The sequence below is a fragment of the Plectropomus leopardus genome, chromosome 17 (genome assembly GCF_008729295.1).
Source record: "Plectropomus leopardus isolate mb chromosome 17, YSFRI_Pleo_2.0, whole genome shotgun sequence".
Taxonomy (NCBI): domain Eukaryota; kingdom Metazoa; phylum Chordata; class Actinopteri; order Perciformes; family Serranidae; genus Plectropomus; species Plectropomus leopardus.
In genome coordinates this window covers 4,719,237-4,733,521 of record NC_056479.1, presented here as the reverse complement: position 1 = coordinate 4,733,521, position 14,285 = coordinate 4,719,237, and the positions used below count along the sequence as shown (strand labels likewise).

Genomic DNA, 14,285 nt, shown 5'->3' with positions numbered 1-14,285 from the left:
GTATGAACTAGAGAATTATATCTCTGAAGAAACTGTGGGTGTGAATGCTCAGCGTTGAATAGCTAATGCTACACTGCAATGCTTACTTTAAATGTTGATTGAAACCAATGATTCATGAGGTGCATAATGTGGGATTATTTTTAGTGCTTCACATTCACATCCAAATCTCCAAACTGGTGTAGTTGTCCTCTAAAACATGCGTGTTTTTGATTTTAAAGTAGAAGGTAGAAGGTAGATTGATTAGTCATATTTTAGACAAGGTTTAAAAGAAATGATTGACCTTAAATTTGTCCTCAATCTTGTGACATCTTTTGTAGCTGAAGGATGAGTTAAAATCACCAGCTACTATAAAGATTCCATCTGGTTGCTTGGACATGATGCTGCTGGTGGCATCATTATATCTGTATAATATCTATTATATAATCAAATTAACATTGTAAGTTAACATTTCTGTTGTTTTTTTGTGAGGTTTTCTCAGAATGGAGCCAGCTGCATTGAGTTGAGCAGATGTATCATATTTAGCAGCTGTGCTACCCCTCATACAACTTTGTTTAGTGTGTGTGTGTGTGTGTGTGTGTGTGTGGTGTGTGTGTGTGTGTGTGTGTGTGTCTGTGTGTGTATTGTTTTTTTTAACATGTTTTCGATTAGCAGAGAGCCTCCGGTAAATTGTGAGTATACTAAAGTGCAGAATAAGCAGTGATGAGTGCCTTGAAAGGCATTAGTTGTGATTTATCACTGCCTCTTAGTATTCCTTTTAGGTCCAGGTGGAGGCAGTAGTGCTGCTGAAGGATGCCACCTGCGCTACAATCCCACAGAAGAACAACTCGCCTACCCACAATCCCTTACGTCCTTCCGGTTCCAACCATTCGAGATCTAAGATGGCGGACCGGCGGCGAAGGAGGAGGCGCGCGTCCCAGGACAGCGAGGACGACGACGAGTCCGGTTCGGGTTCGGACAGCGGGAGGTCGGGGTCCCCGGCGACCACCAAGGGCCGAGTGAGGGACCCCGAGCCGCCGGAGGTGACAGCGGCCCGGCCCGAGGCGAAGAGCGAGTCCGAGTGTGTGAGTAGCTAGCTTTGGTTAGCTTGCAGAGCTGACGGCGCCGTCTCCCGGCTGAGAGCTGTGACAGATACCGCTGCCATGAAAACTTTTTCTCCCGAGGCCGAGAGCTGCCTCCGGTTTGATTTTACCGTGTGGGACTTATCAGCAAATAACTAAAGCGTTAGAGCCGTTAACATGAACGGCTAGACGTCCCTTCGGTAGGCGGCGTTAGCTTGAAGGGAAACGTTGGACAAATTGGCTGTTTGACCGTCATTTCTGTCTAAATTTGAGAGTTTATAAACACATACTTTAATTACATGTTGTGTGAAATTAGCTGTTGCAGCTTTAAAGGCCCAAGTTGTTCACTTTCATTAACATAGTGTCCCCCGTTGTGTAACGGAGACGAAAAGGCGCCAGTTGGAACGCATTAACAGGGGCAACAAATGTGGCCATAACACCAGCTGCCCCCCGCCACTTCGCCTTTCTGGAGTTTTTTCAGCCAACGATTAAAAGCTCCACGTTTTCTATGTAATTAACAAGGTAGACAGACGGTGTTTCCACCCTGGTGTTTGCACTCAGGGTTTTTATTTAGGACTTTAGCAAGGCCTGGCTAATGCTAACGTTACAGCATCGCCGTGTGCGTCTGCCACGTCCAGCAGTAACGTTACCATCGCACTGAAATGACCCTGCTCAGTGTCTGTTTTGAAGCAGAGTGGAGGAAGTATTCAGACCTGTTACTTCAGAAATATATCAAAACAGCTAAACGCTTCTAAAATTTACTCGAGTACAAGTAAAAGTTCTGCATTGAAGATATAACTTGGGTGCTAGTATGAAGGTGCATTCAGGAAAAAGTCGTTCAAGTGTTAAAAGCAGAAAAATATCCCTGTGACTGTTATACTATGATATATAATATCAGCACATTATTGATACATATGCACGAAAAGCAGTGTTTTACTATTGTAGTTCGGCGAGGTGAAGCTCATTTTGAACTATTAATTAATCATTATAGTCATTACGGACTAATCTGCTTTTTTTTTTCCATGAATTGATTGTTTGGTTTGTAGAAAATGGTGAGAAATGTCACCACAATTTCCCAGAGCCCAAAGTGACAGTTTCACAATATTTGTCTAACTAGCAGTCCAAAACCTATTACTGATAGTGATTTACGATAATGATTATTTCAGCCGATATCAATAACTGATCATTTGCATCTTTTAATGGCCGATAACCGATAATTTCTTTTTTTTGTTTTTCATTGCCTGAAGGTATGAAAGGCTGAGATGTAGTGAATACAGCTGAATTTAACATTATAGCTCTGACCTAAACAAATATAACTGACATCACTACAGCTACACAACAAAAGCAAGAACAGTTCTGCCTCTTCAAATGAAATGATTTTTTCAAACTAAATTTTCTGACAGACTTTCATTAGAGTAACTGTGAATTGTATCACTCAATAAAAATATAAAAGACTTTTTACAACCAAATGCCTACCGCTGCTTACTTTGCAGACAAACCACTGACATATGCAGATAGATGGTAGACTGTTGTGCTCAAAAAAAAGAAATAGTTTTTGTAGAACCTGAAGCCTATCCTAAAGCCCACACTGCTGACTGAGACGACATGTTTTTGACTGATCTAGCAGATGCAGCAGTATGATGTCAGGCACAGCATAAGCACTGTGTAGTACTGGCGGAGCGAAACCATGGGCAACATGGGTGATTTTCAAAGCAATTTATGCTTATCATTATCGGTTTTATTTATCAGCTAAAAATTGCGTTCTCGAAAATGTCGGTATGATTTTATAAGTCCCGTTATCAGGCTGATAATTTTGGTTCCGATAATTATCCTGCATCCCTAATTACTGATGTATTACAATTATATAAAGGAAAAGCAGTAAATCTTTTCATAAGTGAGACTGGAACCATGTAGTGATTTAAAATCGATTTAAATTTAAAATAAAATAGCCTCACAATAATTTTCTGTCCTTTGAAATAATTGATTGACTACACAATTCAGGCATAATTTTATAAACCGTTAAGTAGTTTAATTTATAACATTGTGTTTGTGAAGTCTTAGCATGTTTTTACATGTAAAATACATTAATACAAAACCCATGGCTGTGCAGCATAAAGTAGGCTACTTAAATTGAGTTAAATATCACTCAGGAAGACATCTTTTCATGTTACTTTTTGCTTATGCTAAAGAAGTAACCATTAAGTAACACACTGGTTGATGGGTTAAGTGGTACTTTTTCAATTTTCTCTGTTCTGCTTTGATTCTTATATTCAAACAAAACATGATGCATGATGTAAATGCAGTGTTTACAGACTCCTATCCAGGCCTCTAAATCTTGCAGTTATTTTGGTGACACTTGTGATCCTAACACTGAATTTAAAGACAGCCTTTCTGTAGATGCTGTCTTTGTAGAATAAATACCATCTCTAGTTTAAACTCCTGTTTAAATTTGCCATAAAGATCAAACACTGACATACTTTTGGTGTTACCTAGTTAGGTCTTAGCCTTTTCTATACAGAGGGCATGCAAAAGAGCTGCTATGAAATCCGTTTTTATGCCGCCTTTGCGTTTTTACACAGTATCAAACAAGACTGGAATCATGCAGCTCCAGTTTTTTAGACAGCATGCTGGCATTGCGGAAGCAAAAGAGGCCATTAACACAACAGCGTTGGCCTCTTTGGGCAGTGATTTCTAAACAAAAACATGGCAATAACCATCATTTACCTTCTATGTTATATAGTGGCTGATCTCGTCCTCTGCTTGGAGGGTAAGGAGCTCCAGCTCTCATTGTTCTCACAGTTTTGCAGACATTTATGTTGTTCTTCTTCTTTGAGTTAGCAGCTTACTGATGCGCACGTATAGAGGCCCCCGCGCTTGCACAGATGGATGCGAAGCATTATCAGATGATGGAAACAAAATAAACAATATAGCATAATATGAAATGATAGACATTTTAATCATCAGACAATATATTTTGTCATATTGCACAGCCCCACATAACAGCGCTTTGTGAAAAACCACTTCTATTTTTTCAGTGCGACTGCAGTGACCTACAGTAAAGTCAAAGCAGAGGCCCTTGCAAAAAAAGTAGAAACTTTATCTATAAACTGGTGCGGAGGATGAAAAGACTGCCTTTGTGACAAAAATGCCAGTGCAATGTTTTGGTGGCAAATAAACCTTAAAACTCACAGATTGGTTACTTAAACTGGACTTCCTGAAGCACATTTTTATTATCTCACCTGTGCCTGAAACAACACACCCCTGTAATACAGCCTGTTGTATTGAAATGGTTTTTCTTTTTGCACATTGCTGTTTTTCTACACTTTTAAAAGGTTTGCTTCAAGGAGGGGAATCCCTTTGAAATCCGAGCAGCCAAAGGAATGATCAATATGATCAGTATGCACTCATGTGAACTTCCCTCCCATGAAGCTCTTGTCCTGCGAGAGAAGAAAGACTCTTTAGCAGCTCTTATTGTGACCGTTTAAAAGTGTTGTTTTCCATGTAATCACAGCACAGTTATGTTTATTACTTTTGAGCTGCAAGTTCAGCTGTGCACTTCTCTGTACTTTAAATACTTAATTCTTTGTTTATTGTAATTGTAATGGTAAAATACATTTTGGTGTCAATTTGCTCTTTACCAAAACAATTGAATTATCTGTGTATTTCTGACATCTACTCGATATAGAGGCAACTGGGACAATATCGAATCATGACCCAAAAAATAGAAATTGAATTGAATTGAATTGTGTGCTTCCTGGCGATAAATGATTTCATGGTTATGCTGATTGTTTTGTTTCTCTTTGCAGGAGAGTGAAGATGGTGTAGGAGAAGGTAAGACATTTATTAATTATTAGCAAAATCTAGCACACAATCTGCAACCTTGTAAAATGAAATGAGCTCGCACCAGCAACTTTAAAGTCAATTAGACATAAAAAATAACCCTGCTCGCAAAGCGTGTAATGAATATTTTCCCTGTACATGACTGGTTGGTTTCAGGCCATTTGTTGAATAACTGAAGAAGTTAAATGTATCAAATTATATAAATAACTTTAAGTGCGTCTGTTTTGTCCAGCTGTCCTCTCTGACTACGACAGCGCTGATCCAGAGGAAAACGGCTCCCATTCAGAGGTAAAACACATCATCTGTAAGCAACTCAGGCTGCTTTAACTGGCATCCATTAGAGAGCAACATCTTTGCTGTTAACCCCTTGAAACCAGAGTGTATTAGCTTAATTTCTTTGAAAAAACATGGGAAAGCAGTGAGCAACTGTAGAAATAGCCCAGAAGTTAGCATGTTATTATTCAAAAGTTACAAGAAGTAAAGTAAGCAACAGTTAAATTACCCCCAAAATAATCCCCCCCAAATGAAAAAAAACAAACAAAAAAAGTGAAAATAAGCATAAAGGATTAATCTTTTTAAAAAACAAAAATTGTTAAAAATTAAATGAATGTAACTATTTATTTATGGTAACATTATTTTAAATTCATAATAAGAACTTAACATTTCCTCTTTTTTTTTTTTTTTTTTTTGAAGGACATTTCTTGCCAAGTTGCTCATTGCCTTTTCCCCAGGGTTTTTAAGAAATCAAACCATTTCTTTCAGATTCCAAAGGTTTAAATACTAGTGAATGGTGTCTTAGATGCACTAGAAAACGATCATCAATCCAGGTTCAAAGGGTAAAGGCTGATGTACATCCTACACTTCCTGGAAACAAACAGTTCAGACTTCCCGTCTTTGGAAGAGCAGTGTTGTGGAGGTCTTCATAGGTCCAAAATAAGGGACCCAAACCCTAATGGGCCTGGGAAATGTGTTCCAAAATCTTAATTAGACACATTATTCAAAATATGCACCTTTGCATGTCATTTAGTGGAATACTAATTTTTATTAGCCTTGAAAACAGCGCAGAAAGAATCTCGTCTTTTTTAGGGGAAAAAAAGGATTTTGTGCATCTTAATGTGGTGGGTGTAATATGAACCTTCATGTTTTTTGTTATTGTACAGTGTGTGTGGGCTGTGAAGGAGGTGTAAGTTAAATTGCATATCTCCGTGTTCCCTCAGGGAGTTGAGGAAGAGGAGGCAGAACAGTACAGCGATGAAGAAGCTCCAGCAGCCAGTGAGCCCAAACCCTCTGCAGCAGACAGCCCAGCAAAGATAGAGGAGGCGGTGGAGGACGAGGAGGATGAAGAGAAGGAAGCAGAGGGGGAGGGAGGAGGACAGAGTAAAGAGGAGAGCAAGGCCGAGGAGAAAGGGAACCTAGCCGGAGAGAGACAGAGCGGGGACGGACAGGTGAGACTCACTGTACCTCTGTAACAGCCACAGGTGTGACTTTGTTAGGTTTAGGATTTAGGGTTGCATATTGAACTGGGTACTTTAAGTGTACCGGCCAAATTACATCAGTACTATCAAGTACAGACTGACATGAAATCAGTTGGTGCCAAATTTCGGTATCTATGAATCCATCTGGGGCCCATAAAATATGAAAGTTACGTTGATTAATTTTTTGTTTATTTGACCGTAAATATGACAAGAATTAGCTTAGTCCATCCGCCAGCGGTAGTTCTCGGTTTGATCATTGTTAAGGCAGCAACAGAAAGTTTGCTGAATCCTGAACACCTCATAGGCTATATTCTGTATTCTTTTTTAATTCAAGTGAAATGGTGCTGTACTGAACATTTGTCTGTGCGTTTGTAGCCATAGTTACAGCTGAACAGTTTGTACCAACATTGTCAGTTTCTATTGTAACTGTTAACCTCACACACGCAGGAGTCTACAGACGACCCTGAGACGAAGGTGGGAGGAAAACCCGGTCAGAAGCTCGACGATGATGAAGACAGAAAGAACCCGGCCTACATCCCGAGGAAGGGTCTGTTCTTTGAGCATGACGTCAGAGGACATGCTCAGGAAGAGGAGAGGTGTGTTTTTATTTGTTATTAATAGTAGTAATTACATTATTTTATTCAATCCTTTCTTTGGATTCAGTGTGGTCAAGAGGGAGTAAGGTATCCCAGAATAAAACAACTTTTTAAAATATTAGTATTAATTTTAAAGCAGCAGGGCAGTGATGAAATAATTACAAAAGAATAACAGCAGCATCAGTTATCGTTACTGCACCTACTTTCACCACCATCACAAAGTAGTTACATTATAGCAATATTGTATATATTGAATCATAGTTGTGGTCTGTATTGTATCACTAGATGTCTGCCAGTACAGCAGCCTACATCAATTTGACTGCAAATTCTTTTTCATTGAGAGATTAAACAGTTGTTTTTGTCTCATTGTATGTATAGTGGCCACATTGTGGTTTTCTAAGAATGAGTATAATCAGTATATAAGGATGAGTGTAACCAATGCTAACAAGGCAATTATGTGACTTCTTTGAGCAGTATAATGTCAAATATAGCAATTATAATATCAAACATGTATTTTTCAATATTCATTGATACCACTTAACAGCTGAAATGTCTGGTAACCATTAAGTGAGCAGGAAAGAGAAGGTTTTCATTGAAATGAAGCTTAAAATCATCATGTCTCCCTGTCTGTGTCCTCTCAGACCTAAAGGACGAAACAGGAAGCTGTGGAAGGACGAGGGTCGCTGGGAACACGACAAGTTCAGGGAGGAGGAGCAGGCGCCCAAGAGCCGCGAGGAGCTCATCGCCATCTATGGCTACGACATCAGAAACGGCGGTGGCTCTGGAGATCGACCGTACCGGCAGCGCAGGCCGAGGTGAGCACAGACTTAACCAAAAATAATAATATGTAGAGAAAAGAAAGGAGTTGATGTTGTTTGGCATCTCATTTAAGCCACTTTCACCTGGGTGAGTTCATTCTGTTTAATGTGAACGTCTCCGTGTTTCCCTGCAGACAAAATACGTCTCCAAGCCGAGACAAACGTTGGAGAGATGGAGGAGGAGAGCGACCGGTCCGATCCTGGCACAGTGGCGGAGGAGGAGGTCCGAACAGAGGAGGAACCCCACCTTCATCCAACCACCCCTCATCTACATCCCCCTCCGCTCTCCCACTGTCCTCCACTCAGCGCAGCAGCAATCCCTCCAGACCGCCTCCCTCTCGCAGCAGACCATCCCACCAGAACCAGATGCACCACCCGCCTCAGTCCCAGTACAGGAATAATGAATCAAACGCACCTCAGATGCACCCCAGAGAACGACAGGGCCCTAAGGCTCAGCTTGACCCCGCAGGAGACAGGGGTGGGGTCGGCAGGGGTGGACGTGGTGGTGGTTGTGGTGGTGGTGGTGGTGGTGGGGGAAGGGGACCCTCAGTGGTCATTGAGGATATTACAGTCATCCAAGGAGGTGTTAGGGAACAGGACCTAAGTGTCGTAACGACGGCGGCATCATCACAGCCAGGCAATTACCAGTCTGCCTCGCCGAGACGACAGCAGCAGCAGCAGCAGCAGCAGCAGCAGCAGCAGCAGGAACAGCGAGGGAGCACAGACAGATCTGCGCCCGCATCTGTTGTTTCCTCATCCGCCTCTGACCCCTCCCTACAGTCATCAGCGACCAATCGGGAAGCCTCTCCTCCCACCGAGCGGCCGGTGGAGCGTAAATCGTACTCTCTGGCTCGCAGGACTCGCTCTCGGCCCGCTGACCTGGGCAGCAAACAGCCGTCCATGGAGGAGTCAGCAGCCGGAGGGAACGCCTCCTCCCCAGGCAGTGTAGGGGGTAAGAGCTGGGCGGGAGCAGGCGATGGGCCGACTCAGGCAGGTGGCAGCGGTGGAGGAGGCGGAGGAGGCGGAGGAGGAGGAGGAGGAGGAGGAGGAGGAATCACAGAGCTGGACCAGGACGTGGCTCGACTCAGTCTGGTAGGACAGAGCTGGAGTCAGAGCCCGTCATCCTACATGCGGTCTGAGATGAGAGGTGAGTGGAGACCATCTTTACATTTTAACTCACACTGAGATACACATCTGCTTCAAAGCTTTCTTCTCTGATTATCATCTTCAATCAGTCTTTTTCACTGAATTTAATCCTATACTCATAATTAGAGGTGTCATGGGAGTCTCACTTCAATGCCAGTTTTAAACAGTGGAATAAAGACCTAGGATCTGTTTCTATTCCATTGTTCTGAACAGACAGTAGGGCAAGTGTCAAAGACAAACACAACCTTCCCGCTGGGTGCTGAGGTAGCATTTTGTCCACTGGCAACTTAAATACAACCCCAAAAGGCAAAAGCCTATTGTACAGGAAAGCATCTCTTAGCCTCTGCAAGTGAAAAAACTGAATGCAGGTTGTTTTTTACAGCTTTAAAATGCTGTTGAATGAGCATTGGATTTCCATTCACACATCCCATGGTTCCAGATTTATCATGGCCCAATGGCGTGTGGCCACCAAATATCACCCAAAGTTTTGTGGTTTCTCCTAAAGATGAATCCGTGTGTCTCTTTGAGAACTAAATAAAGGTAAGATAATTTAAAAAAGGCCTTAAACTGCAAGCCCTCACTAACACAATGTTAGAGTTCCACAAGCATCCCAATTCATTTGTCTTTTAGTTTAATATTTTGCTGGAAACTAACAGTGTACCGTTGTCACAGGTGACGATCTTTCCCAAACATCTTGTAACAAATGGATTTTTTCTTATTTATGTAAAGGATGTTTGTATAACTATCACTATAGCAAATGACAGACTGAATTAAAGGTTACAAAGGAGCGCATATTCATGCTGTTATCACTGAGAGGAGAGGTAGTGAGCTGTTAGCTGCTGGTGGACAGCAGAGTTCTGTGGTGTGGTTGAGGAGCTAACAGCTAGCCAAGCTAATAGAGCAGCTGTCTTTTCCTGTGCAAGATATCTTATTTTTAACACAGCTGCCAGCAAGGTATTTTTTTCCACATGGTGTGCCCCCTTGACAGTAAAACATTGTCAGGACATTATTGCATCATTATAGTGCAATGTAGTGTCTTATTTGTGGCAGGATCACTTTATCATGATGTAGCATTATCAGGAAGAAAAAATCATGGCATGTCCTCTGGAGGGTACAGCATCATCAAGTCATCATCAAAATGAGTCACGCTTTTACAGTGTCTGCTGTCATAGCAGACGTAACGTAGAATAACAGGAATGTCTGGGGTAAAATCCATCATTTTTGTGAATTCGGGTACATTTTATGAACCTAAAAATATAAGATTATTATCTGCTGGTGGCCCCCAAGGATCTTGGTGCTGCCTGGCAACAGCGACACACAGTGCTCCAGAGAGCTGTGGATGAGTGCAGGCGGGCGAGCCAATTGTGAGGTCTGTGCTCAGTCCAGAACACAAACAATGACAGTACTATGATAATAACTTTCACTCAGCGATTTCTGTGACATGAGAAATACTTTCAAAATAAGTAAAGCTGCAAAATATTTGTATGCTTTGGACACAGATTTGTTGTTGACAATGTAGCATTATTCGGGATTATAACTGGGTGCATCCCTGGCTGCGTCAATAATGAATTTAATGTGTCAAAGACAACATGTACCAAGCAACATTAGTGTTTTACAAAGATATTTTCTTTCTGTTGTGTCTTATATCTCGTTATATCTTAATTTATTGAGGTGTCAGAGTTGAGGGCGTTTTTATATCAGTTTACATTTGGGCAATCAGAAATGTAGTTTAGGGGCTTGGTGTGCAGTGGGGCCAGTGCTTAAAAATATTAGCATATATCTCTGGACCCTCCAAACAGTGGAGCGACACCAAAACACCGTCTTCATCCAAAGGCCCTGACACACCAAGCCAGTGGTCGGCCGTTGGTCAATGATAGGCAGGCGGTGAGCATCTATTGCCCTTGTTGCTGCGGCGGGTCCCACACCATTTGCCCTCATTGACTTACTTTTTCAGTCGATTCAGCATGTTGAATTGCAACACAGTGCCCGAGTGTAAACACAGGTTCTCTGTGTCCCAGAAAAATCAAACTAATTCACATCTCTGTCCACAGGACTCCCGAACACCATGCACATCCCCGGCGGCCCGCCCCAGTTCTCCAGCATGGAGGACATGGGCGTCGGCTCCAATCGGGCCAAACGCTACTCGTCCCAACGTCAAAGAGCTGTACCCGAGCCTGCACCGCCCATGCACCTGGGAGTGATGGAGGGACACTACTACGAACCCAGTAAGATGATAACGTGGTTTAACATAACAGTCTGGATATCAGGTGCAGAGGGATCAGTGAGCAGCGTTTACGTTTCAGCTCAAACAGCTGACCATCCAGAGGTTCAGAAATACAAAAAGATATATATTTGCAGTCGTTCCTGCTTGTTGAATAAGAGGAAAATACATTAATCAGAAACACTTTATGCAATCATTATCTGATTTAACTTTCAATCGATAATCAAACTATTCAGCTCTGGTGACATTCCGTCCTGAAAATAAACTAGAGACTTTGTGGTTTTGTTCAGTCATGTTTCTGAAAAGCATCAAAAACCTGTTTTTGTGTCTAATAGACACTCAAACTCTTCAGTCAGTGTAGCACTTCACCCTGCTCACCAGCAGGGGGCAGTACACATCAAGCATCACTGTCACATAAACAGTTGTTGGTTTCTAATGATGTTTTTTTTTACAACTGTAGGAAAAATTCAGCTTGGTGACATTGAGGATTTTCTCACAAATCAACTATATTATGCTTTAATGAAGAAGACTTTCTTCAGCTCCTTGGATAAATTAAGAAGTCATGGAAAATATATAACATTCATGCAAAGCATGTATTTATTCTTTCATTCACAGATTCCTGCTGAAAATCAGCGTGTATAAAAACTGATCCAAACATCCTCCTTCCCAGTTGATCTTTTACTCTAATTCCTGTTTGGGTACTCAGATGTTGAACAAATATGGACCCTGATCAGTGATGGAAGATGTATTTAGATTCTAAAAAATAGTCTTGTGTTAAAAAAAAATACATTTTTTCAAAGTCCTTATGTAGAATTGCCAGGTAATGTGTTCAAGTAGCAGTGAAATGTGGGCTTGATTATAATACAGTATGTTGTGCATAAAATGGATCTAATTTGCGTAAATGAAGAGGAGTAAAAATACAATATTTTGCTCTGAAAGTTAGTTGTGTAGAATCACTGGTCATGATCACCATGATTAACCTCCTTCTGCCTCACAGTGTCGTACCAGGGACCAATCTATGCCCACGGGGACGGACCCGCCCCCATCCCGCCACAAGGCATGCTGGTCCAGCCTGAGATGCACATCCCACATCCTGGTCAGTGGAGTTTGTTTTTTTTTCCCTTACTTGTTTTTAAGGATGAAGTTGCAGATTTTTGACTTGCACTCATCTGTTTGTCTCCTCCTCAAGGTCTCCATCCCCACCAATCAGGCGGCCCGATCGCAAACCCCGCCCTCTATGGAGGTCCAGCTGTTTCTCTGTCGCCGGGGCAACCACAGCAGCTGCTGCCGCCGCCTTTCTACCCTCCGCCAGGCGTCATGACCTTTCCTTACCCCACCATGTACCCAAGTCCACAGGTAGACACTCGAGCTCCTCCACTGTCACACTGATCATTTAAAGCCCATAATACAGACTTCAGACTGTCAGGGTTCAACTGTGCAAGTCACGTGTCCATGTGAGATTAACTCACCGAGTTAAAGGTTTGGTATATTTAACTATCAATCCTAGTTTCAGACGCTGTGTATAGAATGAAAGCAAGAACAGTTGATTGGTAAAATACATTAAATTATGAATGTATTTTGGATGTATTTTAAATACAATTATTTTTCATATTTACAGAAATAACGGTACGTTCTGTCATTAACAATTGCATTTCCTGTGGATAATAATGTTTAATGGGATTTGAAATTAAAACTCTGTGTCTGCGTGTCAGGGTCAGGCCCAGGTGACCTACGGAGGTGTGACATATTACGACACAATGCAGCAGCAAGCTCAGCCCAAGCCTTCACCTCCCCGCCGCACATCCCAGCCCGTTACTGTCAAGCCCCCCCCTCCGGAGGTGCACTTTGCGTCAGAGTGACCCCGCTCCCCTCACCCCTCCCCGCCACCCAGTCTCAGCCTCACTCTGATCCAAAAACTACAGGTGAGCACGCCACCTCTTCATCTTTGTACTTCTGCTCCACTACATCTCACGGGGGAATCTTGCACTTTCATCAGCTTGGCCTAAGTTAAGGATTTCCTTTTGATCTGTGTGTAGGAGCGGGATGGGAGGGTCAGTGAGGAGCTGTGGTCTCCAACAGCAACCACCAACGTTATCCAGGGAGGGAGGGACGGGTGCACGGAGGTGAAGACGGACTCTGCAGGGGAACCCACAGCATCACTGGTGGAATATGACTTTTCCCCCTTTTTTTAAAATTTCACCTCTTTGTTTTCGACCCTGTAGCAGCGAGGCGACATGTCAGACTGTTCTGTAACTCTGCAGTTGCAGGTTTGATCCCACCAATGTGTCTTTGAGCAACAACAAAGCTGAAATGTCTACATGTCGAACTGATGAGTTCAAACCCTTTAGAAGCATTTAACGTCACACCGAGTTGGACGGACGCAGTCGAGCTCTAAACGTTGGGATCAGAGTTGTGAAAGTGCTGAAGTTTTTTTTTGTGTTGTTTTTTTTTTTCACACGGTTAAGTTTGCTGTTGTTACAGGAGTTGAATTGAATCCTGAAAACAGCAGCTGGCAGGCAATATAAATGGTTTCTTTATCAGCTCATCTATTTACTTCACACTGTAGTGTTTTGTTCTAATAGGAAAACAGGTATTAGTTTGTCATTTTTCATCGTTACTACAGAAAGATTTAAAAGATATAAAAAAGAAGCTAACTAAAGTAAAACAGATTTTATGTGCAGTTGGAGGGATGTTTGTGAGAATCGGTTGTATATAGTTTGAATGCAGCTCTCGGTGTGATGTCACAGCTGACACTGTGCTTCCTGAAAACCTCCAGATGTTACCGTCATGTTACAGCTGCCTGGAGTTTGTTAGATTTGGATGTGTTTTTTTTCCTCCACACAGTCAGACAGACAGACAGACAGACAGTTCTTACACTTGAAAATCTGTGTTTGTTGCTAAAACAGACTTTCAGATGTCAGTGGTGCTGCATGTCATCTTCATTCAGATTACATGCTCGGTCATTCTGCGCTCGACAGGCTGCAGCTTCAGTCCACAAAATGTCAGATAACCGATGAGAATGTTAACCATTTGAAACCCAAGCAAATTGACTGTATTTCTTTCAAAAACATGGAAAAAAAAGGCAATGAGCAAAAAAAGATCAAATTAACCAACAACAAATAAGTCAAAAG

General features: G+C 42.1%; 1 protein-coding gene across 2 annotated transcripts; it reads left to right on the top strand.

Moving 5' to 3' along the window:
* The first annotated feature begins 871 nt into the window (after window positions 1-871).
* On the top strand, window positions 872-14,249 carry casc3 (casc3 exon junction complex subunit). 2 transcript variants are annotated; one of them, XR_006106697.1, is made up of 12 exons: window positions 872-1,061; window positions 4,865-4,889; window positions 5,131-5,186; window positions 6,116-6,343; window positions 6,821-6,969; window positions 7,611-7,784; window positions 7,922-8,934; window positions 10,985-11,158; window positions 12,152-12,250; window positions 12,344-12,510; window positions 12,867-13,076; window positions 13,191-14,249. XR_006106697.1 is itself a non-coding variant. In XM_042504508.1 (11 exons), the coding sequence occupies exons 1-11, from the start codon at window positions 879-881 to the stop codon at window positions 13,011-13,013; spliced, it is 2,415 nt and encodes an 804-aa protein (XP_042360442.1). In that variant the 5' UTR covers window positions 872-878; the 3' UTR covers window positions 13,014-13,162. The 2 variants fall into 2 exon arrangements, 1 of the variants encoding a protein (XP_042360442.1); XM_042504508.1 differs by lacking the exon at window positions 13,191-14,249 and having other exon boundaries at window positions 12,867-13,162.
* The last annotated feature ends 36 nt before the right edge of the window (window positions 14,250-14,285 follow it).